At 40.9% G+C, this 17,737-nt stretch overlaps 1 protein-coding gene across 11 annotated transcripts in view; it reads right to left on the minus strand.

Moving 5' to 3' along the window:
• The window catches only part of LPP (LIM domain containing preferred translocation partner in lipoma), a 765,001-nt gene that overhangs the window by 517,195 nt on the left and 230,069 nt on the right, over window positions 1–17,737 (minus strand). For all 11 annotated transcript variants that reach the window (XM_070371859.1, XM_070371864.1, XM_070371863.1 and 8 more), the window contains one exon: window positions 6,357–6,557. In XM_070371859.1, the coding sequence (XP_070227960.1) occupies window positions 6,357–6,549 (193 nt within the window). In that variant the 5' untranslated portion in view covers window positions 6,550–6,557. The remainder of the gene's footprint in view (window positions 1–6,356; window positions 6,558–17,737) is intronic.

The following is a 17,737-nucleotide window of genomic DNA, read 5'->3' on the forward strand; positions in this document are numbered from 1 at the left end:
ATTACTTAATATTAATCAAAGCAATTAGTTATTTTTATTACAGCAAGGAATACACGCTACAAGGGCAGAGATCAGTCTCCATTTGGCTCATTACTTCAGCTCCTACAAGAGTGTCTGTCTGGCGCAAATTCTGCTTTAAGTAAATGATTGTTAAATGAGAATGCAAAAGTAATTCCTAGAGTTGTAAGGTATTTTATGGTTTGTGAAACATTTTTACACTCATTATATCTGGTCCACAAAACCACCTCATAAGATAATTAATATTACCAACTAGTTTTATAAAGTAAGAAAACATGAAACAGAAAATGACATGTCCAAGGTCAAGGAGTGAAACTGAGGCTTGAATGTAAATGCCCTGATCACCAAGTCAGCACTGAAATCTTGGCTCTTTTGAGTGTCAATAAGGCTTATGAATATTTAGTAAAATCTGATTTCATACAAAGAATTATAAGTTCTTCTCTCTTCAGGAAGATGCCATGTAAAGATCAAAGGAATACAATTAGTATCTGACCCTTTAAAGAATACATAGCTTATCCTCCCTCCCCCCTCCACCCCAGTCTCTGAAAATTTAAACTCATTTACTATACTCCACAATGAGAGATGAGGCTAAAGATGCTTTCCCTGAACCAGAAAAGGGGCACACCAGTCAAACTTGAGTGTTTTCAGTGAACTTGTGACTGTCCTGTTGACAGACCACAGTTATAACAAACAGCCTGAGAAGCTGTGAGTGTTCTGTGATGGCCGGCGATTTAAAAGGACCGTTAGAACTATACAAAGATGACATTTCCCCTTTGTACCTGCAAAGCCACAGGCCAGATTCACCTTTCACACCAGGGAAGAGACTAGAGGACTCCAGAGACAGAGAGTGCAGGTCGAGCAGAAATACTCAGAAACGACTTGCTCAGAGTTCACATTAGTCCTTAAACATTTTCTACTTCCAATTATTTCAGGAATAAAAAGTAAAAGCTTTCACTAACTGCAAAAGGAGTTCAGTTCAGTCGCTCAGTCATGTCCAACTCTTTGCGACCCCATGGACTGTAGCACGCCAGGCTTACCTGTTCCTCACTAATTCCTGGAGCTTACTCAAACTCATGTCCATTGAGTCGGTGATGCCATCCAACCATCTCATCCTCTGTCATCCCCTTCTCCTCCTGCCCTCAATCTTTCCCAGCATCAGGATCTTTTCAAATGAGTCAGCTCTTCACATCAGGAGGCCAAAGTATTGGAGGTTCAGCTTCAACATCAGTCCTTCCAATGAATATTCAGGACTGATTTCCTTTAGAATGAACCGGTTGGATCTCCTTGCAGTCCAAGGGACTCTCAAGAGTCAAAGCAGCAATAAATTGGTTTATATGCACAAGATTAAAAATGGCAGAAATAATCCATTCCAAATTACTTTTTCAAATACATTGCCATAAGTGGCCATCAATTTCACTCACATTTTTGCTATCTGTTGAAAAAACAAATATGTCCTGCCTGACCAGGTTACATGACTTCACATCACTAAGGGCCAGTTCAACACCAAATAGCAATAATCAAAGACTCAGCAATTCCTAGGAATCAAGCTCCAATTTTGTCTCTTCCAATCTAAGACAGCGGAGAATTAATGGAATGAGCACATTTAAGACCTGAGTTCTGGAGCCAGTTCAGCCCCAAACTCCTGGGTAATCTTGGGAAGATATTCTTTTCCCTCTCAGACTGAGTTTTCACATCTGACAAGTGAAAGAACTGCCCTAGAAAACCTTCAAACTCTTTTCTAGTTCTGCTGCTCAAAGACTTTGTGATTAAAACATGAAGAAAGGCTTGGGCAGGAAAGTGGAAAGGAAACAAGTTTGGCTGCCATTTCCATCATGGGAGACCAATTGTTTAAGATGGCATTTTGTTCTCAGTACTACGTTTACCTCGGGTTAGCAACAGGCAGTAACTACTCCCTCTCCACAGGATGGATTGGCAACCTCAGGTAGAATAAAACACAGAGAGATCTACTAAAAAATTTCCAAGCTTAGGATCCTCAATGAATAGAATTTATTTCACCTATTCTGATGTGACTTTACAAGTCTAGGTGAAGCAGTGTAGGCAAAGCTTGAAAACAGAGGCTTTGTTTATATTATACAGAAGCATATAAGGTAATATACACAGGAAAAGTTTTTTTAAAAAGCAACCATTTTGAAATTAATTTCAAAGAAAAATCATGAAATTATAAAATAATGAATTCAAAATAGATGAGGCTATCTAGCCCAATCTCTAATAAACAGAACCTTCTAAAATCAACAAGAGCCCTAGATATAAAAAATAGAGCCTAGCTTTACAATTTTATCAACTATGTGATTATTGAATAATAATCACATAGTTGAATAATCACATATTATTGAATAATTATTGAGTAATACCCTTCACTTTGGGTAGTTTACCACTTGGTATAATTGCAATACCATCTGTTCCATCTAACTCAGAGAGCTACAATAAGAACAGTCTTTTGAGAATTAGATAACAATGAATATGGAAGTGGTAGAAAAATTATAATGGATTGTACAAACAAAAGGAATTCTACTAAAATGATCATGTGGAATTTGTATCCTATGGATTCACTTTTTTAAAACTCTTATATAAAAAATATTTTTAAAAGAAATTTCAGAAATTGGACAAAGTCAACTCCAGACCACAAGATAACTCCGACTTTACAAACCTACAAACTTTACAAATCCTTCTGTATTATAATCTATTGTAATAAGGAACACAAAATATGATCACAGTTCATTCAGCCAAATTATTGAGAAAAAGAATTTCCAATTGCCAGAGTTAAAATAGTAAGAAAATTTCAAAATCATTTCATAAAACAATGTATTAATAAAAGAAAACAGATCATTTTCTTTAGTATCTACCAAGGATAGAAAAAGCAAGATTTATACCCTGTTCTGCCATCAATGGCAACCCACTCCAGTGTTCTTGCCTGGAGAATCCCAGGGACGGGGAAGCCTGGTGGGCTGCCATCTATGGGGTCGCACAGAGTCGGACACAACTGAAGCGACTTAGCAGCAGCAGCAACTGCCATCAAAGTCTAAGGCTTTGGGAAATGTTTGCAAATTGGAAGCAGAGAGAGGGCCCAGATTACAAGATAAAGAACACTACTGCTAGTACTTTAAAGACCGAAAGAAAAATCATGTCACCTTATTCCCTCACCAGTCTAGAAGAGAAGGTAAAGAGATAAAACCACACATACATACCAAAATCATTCCATAAAAAAGTACACAGACACTTAACATGGTAAAATTTGCAAGAAGACAAAACAATAAAAAATATACATGGGCTCATAAGTATATAGTACAAGACACAGAAAGGCATTGGGAAATGCAGGGGCATTCCAAGACACACAGTTGTTGGGGGAAAAAAAATCAATGATAAATGAGAACAATGGTAGCAAAATAACAAAACCCTAAGGCCTAAAGAGCTACTAACTGGGAAAAAAAGTACACCCCACTTTTAAATGTGCCAAAGCCCTTCAGAGAAAGTTATTAGTGGAATACCTTATAAAAGAAAATTATAACATATGGTATCACATAAATATAAGTTGATGTGGAAAACATGTGGGTACTTTTTCAACTTTCACAGTCAGAATTTAAAAATGAGAAAGCAAACCCCAGAGATTACAGACATAAGACCAGGGTGAGAAATGTAATCAGTAACTTCAAGGTAGCAGTGGTTAAACAAATCCTAGGCTACCAAGCTCAAGGAAAGGGGAGAGGAAGTAAAAATAACCCATACAGAACCATAAGCCCTGAAAAGTATTTGAGAGCCTGAATATGAACCTGGATAAGCAGGTTCACAGTGCCGTAGCTTAACTCTCACTGCAAACATCACTGAGTACCTGCTGTGTGTCAGGTGTCCTGGATGCTGCTGGGAGTAAAGGCATGAGTCAGGCAGCCCCACCTCCAAAAGGTCTGAATCTCCCAAAGGAGACAGGCCCACATTCAAGCAAATCTATTAGAAGGACAGTTGTGAAAAGGATTGTATGAGATGCATAGAGGCTACAGTGCAGGGAAAGAGTCCTTGCTAGAATATAATACAAGGGCCTGATAACTCTGGACTCAGACAAAGGGGACCTGATGACCAACTTGATGACAACCAGGTCATCCATCTTCAAAAAAATCACTTACACTCTCTGCACTGCAGGTTTTCACCTTGACACCAGCAAAAGGTGGGCTATGATTTCTGTTAGTTTTACACTGTCTTCATGGCTGAAGTTCTTGGAAGTCAGACTCTGAATTAAGCTATGAATGCTAAGGCTTTATGGGTGAAAAATTGAGGGTCAGTATATATAGAGGCAAAGGATAGCATGAGGTGAGCTAACAAGACCTTGGCATCATCAACTCACCCTATAAATGAAAACTGTGTTACCTACTACCTGGGGATTTCACTAATGGTACAGAACATTCTAAATGGACCAAAAAAGAAAAAGAAAATGCATATAAACTTTAGAAAATGTATTAAAAATTAAACAAAAGTAACATGAATTATAAAAATGCTGAGGGCAACAGAAGATGCACTAACATTTAAATTAAATATAAAGGAAAGTAAATCTTACACTTCTAACAAATATCGTGTTATAAGATACAGCAGATGAAGAGACGGAGCTACATTTTAAAAAGTCTGAATATCCATGAACCTTTATCCATGTTTGCCTTTAAAATGCATATATGCAAGAGAAATCTCTTCCTTTACGTATTCAAAAAAGGTTATATTAAAAAGAAAGAGAGACTGGCAGAATTGCAAGAAAGACTCAAGACTTCAGAAATTCAATGAGACTGAGTTGCTTTGAGAGAGGATGCCACGTTCCAAACTGTTTATTGCAAGAGAATTACTGAGCAGTGCACTCACCCATCCAGCCATCCGCCACCCATCCAAATATATATACACATAAGAAGATACAGACATACATTTGACCACACACAACCATTCCCACTAAAAACACAGTAGCATAATAAGAGCCAAGAGGAACATAAGGATGAGTGAGAAACCATATCTTGTTGCTTAAATGGGGAAACAAAGCTTACATTCTTATAAGGAAGTGAGGAGGTGTCACCATCATATGGGGCCCAAGTGCCACATATGCCAAGAAAAGGGGGACGAGCAGCACAGCAGGCTGGGTGAGGACGATAGCCTCACTTCAGAACCACAGAGAGTGTCACCTCTTGTCTCTAAGTTCCCATTTTTTGATGTGAAAAAGCACTGGGTTCATAGAGTTACAGGATAAGGCAACAGAACGACAATGAACAAGCAGAGTGCCTCACACAGACCATCTGGTCAACAGTGGCAGATGAAGGACAGCAGGGGGAGCAACAAAAGAAGTAGGAATTTGACCGTCAGAATACGATGCATGTGGAAACCCAGGGAAGAGATTACTTCCGATTACCTGCAATCCAGGTCATGCCCAGACACTGGAGAAGGTGACACAAGTAGGGTTGTGACAGGGAACAAAAGGGTGGTGAGGTGGCATGGTAAGAAAGAACAGAGTTGAGCAAAGAGCTGCAGAGGATCAGAGATGAAGCCAGTGTCCCTAGAGAACCAGCGGGGCAGTGAGAGGACCTCACAAAGGATGATGACAGGATGGGGCATCTCAACACAGAAAGACTCGGCCGCGGGTCCAACTCACTAGAATTCACAGCACTCCGAATGAAGGCGTCTGAAGCGCGACCATCACCTGTTTTCCCCTCCCTCTCACACATGATGCAGAACCTGCCCCATCCTGACCCTCAAGTGTGCACTGACTGTCCTAACTACTAAGCCCTCCACACAGCTCTGCCTCATTCTCGGTAAGAGCGACTGTCTTTATTCTCTTCATATTAGAGGGAAATTCATCTTACCTCTCCCCCAAAATGAAGAGACAAAATAACAATCTAGACAAAATAACTAGAGAAGGGAAAAAAAAGTCTAAGTGCCTTATCAGGGTCACTTCAAACAGACCCACCATCAGACCACTGCTTGGTAGCATGTGGGACACTTGTCCGATGGCAAGAGGGAGGGGATAATGGGTGGTAGGCACATTTCTACAAGATGATGGGATGGGGGTGGAGGATACTGCAATAGAAGGACACTGAGCTATGAATGAAGAGATGAGGGTTCTAGTTTTAGGTCTGGCCAAAACCACAGTCAGATAACCCCTAACAGATTTCAACCTGTATGCCCAAAAGAAGAGTTGCATAGGTGGTTACTAGGTGATCTTCAATGTTTGACAGTCTCTGTACTATGATGACCATACTACAGAATTATTTTCCCAATGCAACACTGTCCTACAAATCACTTTTATTATATTGAGCTCTCCTGCTGTAGGCAGCCACCTCTGCAATGCCCACACTCACCTTCACCACCAGGTTGCTTGTATGGGTTGTACTTGGGCTTTGGCGCAACGACTGGGGCAAACTTCTTGGGTGGTTGCTGTGTGGACACTGAAATGCTGGGGGTCCCAAAGGAATGGGTGGTCTCCATCCGTGCAGACACATGGCCAAGAGGCTCAGCAGTGCTTTTTGGTGGCAGCCAAGATGGGTGAGACATTGTTGAATCTAGAAGTAAAAAGAAACAAACAGTTGCTTTTAAAGAAACACAAAAATGAGAGCAGTATTCTTCGCTTCATTATTGTTTCTACTTAATCCACACCTAATGAAATTCTGAACACAGACTCTGAGATGATGCAAGAAGGAAGGAAGGAAGAAGGAGGACCAGGTGGAGAGTTATGAGAAAAACTACCTTAACTGAAGGAGGAGAAAAATTGAACACTCCCCTCAACCCATCTTGAATACCTCTCTTCCAACAGTTACCTATTTTAGTGCCTAGCATTCTTCAGAAAATAGATACGAGCAAGAAATGGTTCCCAGCCTTAAGAAGTTTCTATGGTAGGAGAATCTCATATCAGTAAGGCTGGAAAAAAAGCTTCAATTTCATTCAGTTCAGTTCAGTTGTGTCCGACTCTTTGCGACCCCATGAATCGCAGCACGCCAGGCCTCCCTGTCCATCACCAACTCCCGGAGTTCACTCAGACTCACGTCCATCGAGTCAGTGATGCCATCCAGCCATCTGATCCTCTAACAATCTATTAAAATGACTACCACATCAATTAATGATGATACTATCTAAGTGAGGCTTCCCTGGTGGCTCAGACAGTAAACAATCTGTCCTCAATGTGGGAGACCCAGGTTCGATCCTTGGGTCAGGAAGATCTCATGGAGGAGGGAATGGCTACCCATTCCACTATTCTTGCCAGGAGAATCTTATGGACAGAGGAGCCTTGGCCCCCCCATGGGATCACAAACAGTCAGACACGACTGAGCAATCAACACATACATACATACATACATTATCTAAGTGAGGTAAAAAATAAAGTGTTACTGGGATGCAGAAAAAGGTAAAATTACTTCTTGCAGGGAGCAGAACTAAGACCTCATTAATGAGGTGACCTTCAGATTGAGCTCTGAATGCTGAGTAGAGGTCAGGCCTGAATAACGTAGGCCACGTTGCACAGGTAGGAAAAGTACACAGAACTTCAATTTAGTGTGGCTGGAGGGGGAAAATGGAAAAGCAGCTAGCAAAGTAACTAAAAATGTGGGGTGGAACCAAAGCACTAAAAGCTTTGTGTGCAAACTTGAGGACTTTGAATTTATTCTGCAGGCATTAAGGAATCATCTGAGGTTTATTCTTGAAACAAGGGGATGACTAGTACATGGCAGGACACTGAGATGATGCCTCTGGAAGAAGCAGTACTGGTGCTCACCAAGGGGTACTTGGAAACTGGGGAGAGGGGCAGTGTTTGCCACAGTGCCTGAGAAAGGTACTGCTGCATAATGGCCAGGGGCTAAAATATTCAGCCCCTGTGAGCACAGGGCAGCCCCCCATGACACCCATCAGGAGCTCTGCCCGTCAGTGAGCTCAAACCATACTGGATCTTTAGGAAAAATTCAATTAGGAAGGGGATACGACAGCCAGCCCAGGGACCGCCCTACTCAGACTAAAATATGCTCTGTGAGGAAAGAAAAACGATGTCTTGGTGTCAGGATAAACCAACCACCCCTCCAGGCAGCACGCAGGCTGGGGCTGAACCTCACATTCTCTCCCTGAGGAGGGCTCTCCAGTTCTGATTGCAAGAGCTCTCCAGCAAGGGGAGGCCCGGAAGCTTTCCTCACCCTCTCCAGCCCCAAATCCACCCTGTAATTTATTACTGGGGCTGAATTAATTGAGAGGGCTCCATGATTACCTCCAGATGTCTGTAACAACAAAGAACACTGGTGTGTGTGTGTGTGTGTGTGTGCATGTGTGCAGTTGCTCAGTCGTGTCCAACTCTGTACGACCCCATGGACTGTAGCGCGCCTTTTTTCATGGGATTTTTCAGACAAGAATACTGGAGTGGGCTGCCATTTCCTCCTCTGGGGGATCTTCCCAACCCAGGAACTGAACCCTCATTTCCTGTGTCTTCTGCATTGACAGGCAGTTTCTTTAGCACTGAGCACTAGGGAAGCAAAGAACACGGGAAACTCAGGAGAAAATGCAGGGTCAGAACGTGGTATGGCCGTGGAGAGATAAGGGTGATGGGGGAAGCTGGGCCCAGGGTGACCTGGGTAGCATTAGACTACGCCAGGAGGGGTGGCATGGCCTTGAGAAGCTCTGCTTCCCTCATCTGGTGTCCCAGGGACCCTTGCTCCCTGCTCTCACAGAGTTTCATGACAACCAGTGAGATAATAGTCTTCAAGAGTTTTATATACTGTTAAATGCTATGCAAAGTGAAGAGAGGAAAATTGTTGGAGATGTAGCTCTCTGATCAAAGAGAATGACAGGAGTCAATGAGGAAGCCTCGAACATAGGAATAAGGAGTCTGCTGTTACTTAAGCCTATGGTGGTGACACTGACCTCCCAATCTGGTCGCAGGGCCTTCTCTTCCCTTCCTCTCCTGCACCTCATACATATGCTTTGTACACAGTTCAGTTCCTCAGAAGAGCGGGGACCGTATTTTATGTACCCTGAAACAATCATTAAAGCCCAGCACAAAACCGATACAGAAAAACAACTATGAATTTGGTTTATTCCTGGTTCTTAAAACTGGCTGCACATTTTAAAGTCTATGAGATTTTTTTTTTTTTAATGCCAAAACCAAGCTCATGTCTCAGGGTTGAGAAACATTAATTTTGGCTTTATTTGTTTAACTGAGCCTCAGTCTTTTACTAAAAGGGGTTAAAGTGTCGGTTCTACTTTCAGTCAGACTAAAATGAATACAAGCGGGGAACAAGTAGGATAAAATAAAGATTTGAAGATTTTAATGCATCACACACATTTGTAATATAAATGTTATTTGTAGATTTTTTAAATGGCTTAATATTATCCTTGCAAATTTTCTATAAATCTCAAGCTATTCCAAAATAGGAACTTTAAAAATGGGTTAATATGGGATACAGTGATTTCTAAAGCAAAGAGGCACATTTCCAAAGCAATTGCACATTGCCAATTGACTGAAGAATCCTGGCCTTTTCAGAAATTCTGTAGATATAAAGGAATAGGCAACTTCTGGGAGACTATGAAAAAGAAAATGTAAGCATCCATATGCAAACCATGCCCCCCACCATATTTTCTGTTATCCCCAGCACCATATATTACCCTAAAACTGTACTCCCCATGGAGGCAACCCCAGGGACCTCAAAGGAGTGCCAGGGTCTGGCTAAGTATCTGTCTGCATAAGACCTTAACAGCATCTTCCCAAACCATTCTTCTGTATATTAACAATGGCCCAGTAACACCATTCTCAGGATTTATAATGAAATTTAATGACCTTGAAGACTTGCTCATGCTATGTACACCATCTACAATGCTATATAACTCCCATTATTGAGAGAGTTAATTCTTAGGTAGGTTGATAAGAAGTCTGGGGTCTGTGAGGAGGAGAAAGGGGTCTGGGGTTCGTGAGGAAGAGAAAAGCACAATTTTTTTTTTTCTACACTCCTGTATCTTAGTCACATAAAACGTTTTGTGTGTGTGTGTGTGTGTTTTCTTTAAGCCCAGAGCTAATGATTATACAACAAAACAACTCATCTTGCTTTTCCTTAAACTCTGTACCAATAATAATATATCAACAATATATCTTGCTTGAGGACATGTTTCTTTTTCTTAACAGGAAAGTTCTGACTAATCTTAAGACTTATGTTCTAGGAGTGGGTCTGGTAAGACCTTTCTATTGTTAGTTCTAATCCTGTTCATTTGAGATGTATGTTGTGAGAGTGGGTCTGGTAAAAGTATGTAAGGCCTTGATAAAACTCAGTGGGGCACTCTTCGGCCCCCTTTTGATGTCTATGTCAGAAGCTTTCTCTGTCCTTTTTATACATTAATAAAATTCTGCTACACAAAAGCTCTTGAGTGGTCAAAAACCGGTTCCTGGTCCCAAAGCGAAATCACATTCTTCTTCGGAGATCACAAATGCAACATCAATCACCATAAGCTATCATTACTTTCTATCAAATCTTCCACCAACCTTTTTTTGTTTGTTTTTTTTTTTCACCTTGACCCAGCTGAAATGTCTCTGATGCTGTGAACATTTCCCTAACTCCATCCAAAAAGAGTAGCTTAATTCCTGGGCTCTTCTGGTATTTGTTTCATACTTATAACAGTCACATATACGCTATTTTATCACTTGCCTATCTGCCCCAACAATGCCTGGCCGGGAAGCCCTTAGAAAAATATGCTATGCATGAATGGGTGAGTGAATAAATGTTGATCTCCTTGGTTACTCATCCCTTTCTAGGATCTCTGCATCACCCTTCTTAGCATACAGTGATATGATCATCTTTTTTTCCCCTCCCTTAACTTATATATGTAACTAATTGTGTTGATAGATGTCTTAGATTTCCAGATATTGAACTAAGCTTTGCTGTCCTAGGGAAAAATCCTACTCAGTCACAGTCACGATTTTTTGGTATACTGATGAATTAAATATGCTAATTTACAAAGAATTTTTGTACATAAAATCATAAAGAATATCATTCTCTTATGTTTTTCCTCTACTTGTTTTCAGTTCAGTTCAGTTCAGTCGTTCAGTCATGTTCAACTCTTTGCGACCCCATGAACCGCAGCATGCCAGGCCTCCCTGTCCATCACCAACTCCCGGAGTTTACCCAAACTCATATCCATCAAGTCGGTGATGCCATCCAGCCATCTCATCCTCTGTCATCCCCTTCTCCTCCTGCCCCCAATCGCTCCCAGCATCAGGGTCTTTTCCAATGAGTCAACTCTTCACATGAGGTGGCCAAAGCACTGGAGTTTCAGCTTCAGCATGAGTCCTTCTAATGAATACTCAGGACTGATCTCCTTTAGAATGGACTGGTTGGATCTCCTTGCAGTCCAAGGGACTCTCAAGAGTCTTCTCCAACACCACAGTTCAAAAGCATCAGTTCCTAGGTGCTCAGCCTTCCTCACAGTCCAACTCTCACATCCATACATGACCACTGGAAAAACCATAGCCTTGATTAGATGGACCTTTGTTGGCAGAATAATGTCTCTGCTTTTCAATATGCTATCTAGGTTGGTCATAACTTTCCTTCTAAGGACTAAGCGTCTTTTAATTTCATGGCTGCAATCACTATCTGCAGTGATTTTGAAGCCCAAAAAAATAAAGTCTGCCACTGTTTTCACTGTTTCCCCATCTATTTCCCATCAAGTGATGGGATCACATGCCATGATCTTAGTTTTCTGAATGTTGAGCTTTAAGCCAACTTTTTCACTCTCCTCTTTCACTTTCATCAAGAGGCTTTTTAGTTCCTCTTCACTTTCTGCCATAAGGGTGGTGTCATCTGCATATCTGAGGTTATTGATATTTCTCCCAGCAATCTTGATTTCAGCTTGTGCTTCTTCCAGCCCAGCGTTTCTCATGATGTACTCTGCATATAAGTTAAATAAGCAGAGTGACAATATACAGCCTTGATGTACTCCTTTTCCTATTTGGAACCAGTCTGTTGTTCCATGTCCAGTTCTGACTGTTGTTTCCTGACCTGCATATAGGTTTCTCAAGAGGCGGGTCAGGTGGTCTGGTATTCCCATCTCTTGAAGAATATTCCAGTTTATTGTGATCCACACAGTCAAAGGCTTTGACATAGTCAATAAAGCAGAAATAGATGTTTTCCTGGAACTCTCTTGCTTTTTCCATGATCCAGCGGATGTTGGCAATTTGATCTCTGGTTCCTCTGCCTTTTCTAAAACCAGCTTGAACAAATGGAAGTTCATGGTTCACGTATTGCTGAAGCCTGGCTTGGAGAATTTTGAGCATTACTTTACTAGCGTGTGAGATGAGTGCAATTGTGAGGTAGTTTGAGCATTCTTTGGCATTGCCTTTCTTTGGGATTGGAATGAAAACTGACCTTTTCCAGTCCTGTGGCCACTGCTGAGTTTTCCAAATTTGCTGGCATATTGAGTGCAGCACTTTCACAGCATCATCCTTCAGGATTTGACATCACCTCCACTAGTTTTGTTCGTAGTGATGCTTTCTAAGGCCCACTTGACTTCACATTCCAGGATGTCTGGCTCTAGGTGAGTGATCACACCATTGTGATTATCTGGGTCGTGAAGATCTTTTTTGTACAGTTCTTCTGTACAAAAGAAGAACTTGCCACCTCTTCTTAATATTTTCTGCTTCTGTTAGTTCCACATGATTTCTGTCCTTTATTGAGCCCATCTTTGCATGAAATGTTCCCTTGGTGTTGCTGATTTTCTTGAAGAGATCTCTAGTCTTTCCCATTCTGTGGTTTTCCTCTATTTCTTTGCATTGATCACTGAGGAAGGCTCTCTGATATCTCTCCTTGCTATTCTTTGGAACTCTGCATTCAGATGATGCTTATATCTTTCCTGTTGTCCTTTGCTTTTCACTTCTCTTCTTTCCACAGCTATTTGTAAGGCCTCCTCAGACAGCCATTTTGCTTTCTTGCATTTCTTTTCCATGGGGATGGTCTTGATCCCTGTCTCCTGTACAATGTCAGGAACCTCGGTCCATCAGGCACTTGTTTTACTTATCTACTTGTTTTACTCATCATTATTTGGTTTAGATATGGGAGTTCTGTAGCCTCTTCTACTGTCTGGATTAGTTTAATGGTAAGATTAAGACTATCTGATCTTCAAAGGTTTATCAGAATTCAGTGTAAATTCATCTAGATATGATACTTTCTTTAATGATAAAGCTGAATCATCTTTCCAAGAACTTCTACAATAATTGTAAAAAAATTGTACTTCTTTTGAGGTCATTTTTTGGTATTTATATTCTGCTGGAAATTCATCAATTTCTTCTTGGTTTTATCTTTGTTCCCTTTTATCCAAGATACCTCTCCATTAAAACTGATATCTCAACTACTATGTATCATTTAGATTCTGAGCATCACTTCCTACTAGTCCTTTAAGATATAATTCACATTCTCCAACCTCCAGTTCAAGCTGTGTCCCCTTTCACAACATTTCCACAGCACCTGGAATACTGTCATCACCACACACATCACTTGTCAGTCTGCCTCTCTGCTTGCCTGTATCACAAACTAAACTCTTGAATCCTTGAGAGCAGAAGTAATTATCATTCTCTAATCTCAGGGCCTAAAATATGATAGGCACTCAATAAAAAGTCTGTTAATTTAATGAATGAATAAATTTAATTGCCTAGTGCTGGAGCTCCAGATAAAATGAAATCTCATCCTGTACTCACATCATTCAGATTATCATCCTATTTTCAAGGAGTTTAAAGACTACCTGAGGAAGATATATATTTTATATGTGAAAACAGAAAAAGAGCAACATCAAGATACACAAAAAGAAACAAAACAAGCAAACAAACAAACAAACAAACAAAAACACTGGCATATGTCACAAGATCCAGCATAGAAGTAGTCATGAGCAAGGAGTCTGAAAGCTAGGTGGCTCCAAAAGATAAATGAAACAAACCAAAGGACAATGCCAGAAAATTCTGTGAACTGGAGGAAGAAGTAAGGCATTCCTATAGGAAGGGAGCAGACCAGCTAAACTGAAATGAGGGGCTTAGAAGATGTGCAGAAAAGATTGGCAAGGTTAAATGAGCTTTGCTTTTCAAAGGTCTTATATAGAGAAAGAAAAGGCTAGAACATTTATCTTTGAACAGGAATCTGACAGGAGCGAAAACCTGATATATTAAAAAAAGAAAAAAACAAATCCACACAGAATGGATCCAAGGAAGGAGAAAAATACAATAGTATAGACAAAGAGTCCCAATGACCCCAGTTCTAGTCTCAGCTTTGCCAGTGTGACCTTTAACGAGAGAGGATGCTCATTTGCAGAATGAATGTCTGTAAAGTCCCAATTAGCTCTAATATTCTAGAGTGCTTTCCTTCTCTGAAATCTTAATTACAGCCCTTCATTTTGATAAATGAGTTTGAGAAAACCTCACAAGTTTAGTGAACGGGCAAACTAGAACATTTCCCTGGGGTTTCTCAGCTTCTCAGAAAGAGACCCCTGGTAAACACAAAGATAAGCACTGGTGAGAGCTGGTTTTGCTGGGCCAAAACTTACCCTGCTCTTACTTCCTCTGGTTCTAGATTGGTTTCACTCTAAGTATATAATCATCATGAAAGCAAGAAGTGAAAAGGAAGATCTACACAGAGGCCCTGAAAATACACAAACACCATCAGAAAAGAGGAAAACAAGAGAAGTGGCCCTCAACTAAGCAAGATGCCTCTGCTGACGGGAGTTAAAGAGCTGGGGCTCCCTAAGCACTAGACTTTCAGGAACTGTCATCAAATGCAAAGCAATTAAGAAGAACCTAGATAGGTTCACTTATTGCCACTCTGTTGCTTTTGTTTTTACTCCTCCTAACTGTTCAGAGGTTATAAGAAAGCTACAGACTGGCAATAAATAGCAAGTGTTTATTTAGGATATGCTTGTGCTCAGTCACTATGTTGTGTCCAACTCATTGTGACCCCACAGACAGTGGCCCACCAAGCTCATCTGTCCAAGGAAATTTCCAGGCAAGAATATTGGAGTGGGTTGCCATTTCCTTCTCCAGGGCATCTTCTGGACCCAGGGATCAAACCTGCATCTTCTGAGTTTCCTGCACTGGCAGACAGATTCTTTACCACTGTGCCACCAAAGAAGACCCTCATTGAGAATGTACTATATGCCAATTTCCTACTTGCAACATATTCATCCTGACAATTATATGTGGTGGGGTTACCGTTCTCCATATTTAGCAGATCAAGAAAGTAAGGCTTTAAGAGTTAAATAACTTGCTCAAGGATACATAGCTAACAAATAGCCAAGCTGAAGCCTGGACACAAGTCTTGGACCCAAAATCTATGAACTTCACACCAAAAATCTATGAACTTCACACCTGTCTGTTTGGAGGGAAAAGAAATCCAAAGGAAATCATCACTTAGGAGATTTTGCTTTATATCCATTCCAGGTTCCTGCATCCTACTTGCCGAAATGTCTTCTCCATTCTGTTCTGCCAAACCTAACTTCCATGAGCCATGATTACAAACTGAAAGTTTGGCCAAACTGATTAGACACAAGGAAACATGAAACACGAACAACTGCAAAAGCCCACGTGATAACCAAGACCCTCCCTCTACGGGTGGGAACACTTAGGGCTACAGGTAAAGTGACATTTGACGCTAAAAAAGTTACCAAGCCTCTCTAAAGATAGAATGTGAATGACAACTCATGGTCATCCACAAAAATAGAATGAACTAGTGTTTGCTCAAGTTTTGCTTCTTTTCTAAAATCAATAGTGTATGCTTTGTCAAACATTTACATAGCTCACCAAAATTCAAAAAACAACCAGTCACTTGTTACATGGTATTATCTAATATCAAATGCTACAAGCTTAAAGAAGTGGTTTTCAAAACTGCACACTAGACTCATCTGGGAATCTTTATGTATGTATTCTGATTCAAGGGTTGGAAGCAATTGACTTAGAGCATTTATATTAATCTTTAAATCATGTTGCATTCACTAAATCTCCCTTGGCAATTAACCTAAGGCCTGGCTCTTGGTCAATGTTTGCTGAATAAATGAATGACACTGAAGGAAGGGACAGGTATGAACATCACTATTTTATTGGTGGAAGAATTGAGAGACTGAAGAATTGAGAGACTGCTTTGTGACCGAAACATCAGAAGCAGTTGAGGGCTGACTTAAGTTTAGGATTCAGGTACTTAGCAACATTTTCTCCACTTAAGTGATTAAGATTTAAATAACACTTTCCTATACCTTTGGAGATTTTTAACAATCTTCCCTCTTTGTATAAAAGTCAGTGCCTTCCTAGAATTTCAAAACTGCTTTCTTTGTTAACTTTTTATTTTGTATTGAGGTATAGCCAACTGACAATGTTGTGAGTTTCAAGTGAACAAGGAAGGGAGTCAGATATACATATACATGTATCCATTCTCCCTCAAACTCCCCTGCCAGCCAGGCTGCCACCCTGAGCAGAGTTCTGGAACTATTACAGTGGTACACTGTGCATCCTTCCCTAGACTACAGATAGATATCCTTTTCTACACCTTGGTCCTCAGCTGGAAGATACCTGAGCTTCTGAATTCAGACCCAGCTCCCAGTCTCAGCTATGCCACAAGCTCATAGTGCAACCTTCGCTTTCTATGGGATCACAGTGGCTGCCCCTAAAAATGATGTGATTGGACTATTTTGTGCTGTTCGCATTTACTCATAAGTCAGGTCCAAGTCTTTGTGACTCTATAGTAGCTCACCAGACTCCTCTGTCCATGGGATTTCCAAGGCAAGATTATTGGAGTGGGTTGCATTTCTCCTCCAGGGGATCCTCCTGACCCAGGGATCAAACCCAAACCTCCGGCATTGCAAGCAGATTCTTTACCCGCTGAGCCAGCGAGGAGGCCCAATTGGACTGGATTATTAGATGAATGCAAATGACAACTCTACTTACAAACTCAAGTCTAGGGAAGATCCTGACTGTAGAACTAGCCAGAAACAAGTAAAAGTCAGCCATGGAGATTCCTAATCATCCATAATCCTCCTCTTAGCTCATCAATGAGGAATCACAGCCCTCTTTTGTTTTTCCTTCTTTCTTTTGTCACCCGTTTCCTGACTCTTCAATCCTCCCCATTGTGGGAGGGAAACTTAGATTGATCTCAGAGATTACCAAGGTATCAATCAAGATTTATTATGCACAAGCAAATAAGTACTTTAGGCAAATCTTTTCCAAACGGTGTAGGTAAGTCCTTACCAGTGTAATTACTAAGCAGATATGCCATGGCATGTGATAGAAGCGTGGGAAGACAACGTTAAAGAACAAGGCAGGCTGAAAATTGCACACAATTGTTAGTTGAACAGCAAATGTAATCACTCTTCTTCTGATGAGAGCTAGAAGGGCAAACAGGATCTGCCATGGGCTGAAAATGTCAATGCATTCACTCCACTTCTCTTTACAGGCAGCTCTTGGCCCTGCACTGGCTAAGCGCCCCGCTCTCTGCATGGACAGCTGGCATTACTCGGAAGGGGTGACAAGAGAACATCTCTACAGAAATGCCAAACCTTTATATAGACTATCTGAGAGACAGTTGGAAATACAGGGAAAAACATGGGACTGAGATGCAGAGGACTTGGGTGGAATTTCTAGCTCAGCCACTAATTGGCTCTGTGACTTTAGTAACTTGACTTCTTTGAACGTCAGTGTGTCTCCTTATCTTTAAACTGAAGATGAGATGCCTGCCATCATTCCTTCTGACCCTCATGG

This window comes from Bos mutus, chromosome 1, assembly GCF_027580195.1.
Source record: "Bos mutus isolate GX-2022 chromosome 1, NWIPB_WYAK_1.1, whole genome shotgun sequence".
Classification (NCBI taxonomy): Eukaryota; Metazoa; Chordata; class Mammalia; order Artiodactyla; family Bovidae; genus Bos; species Bos mutus.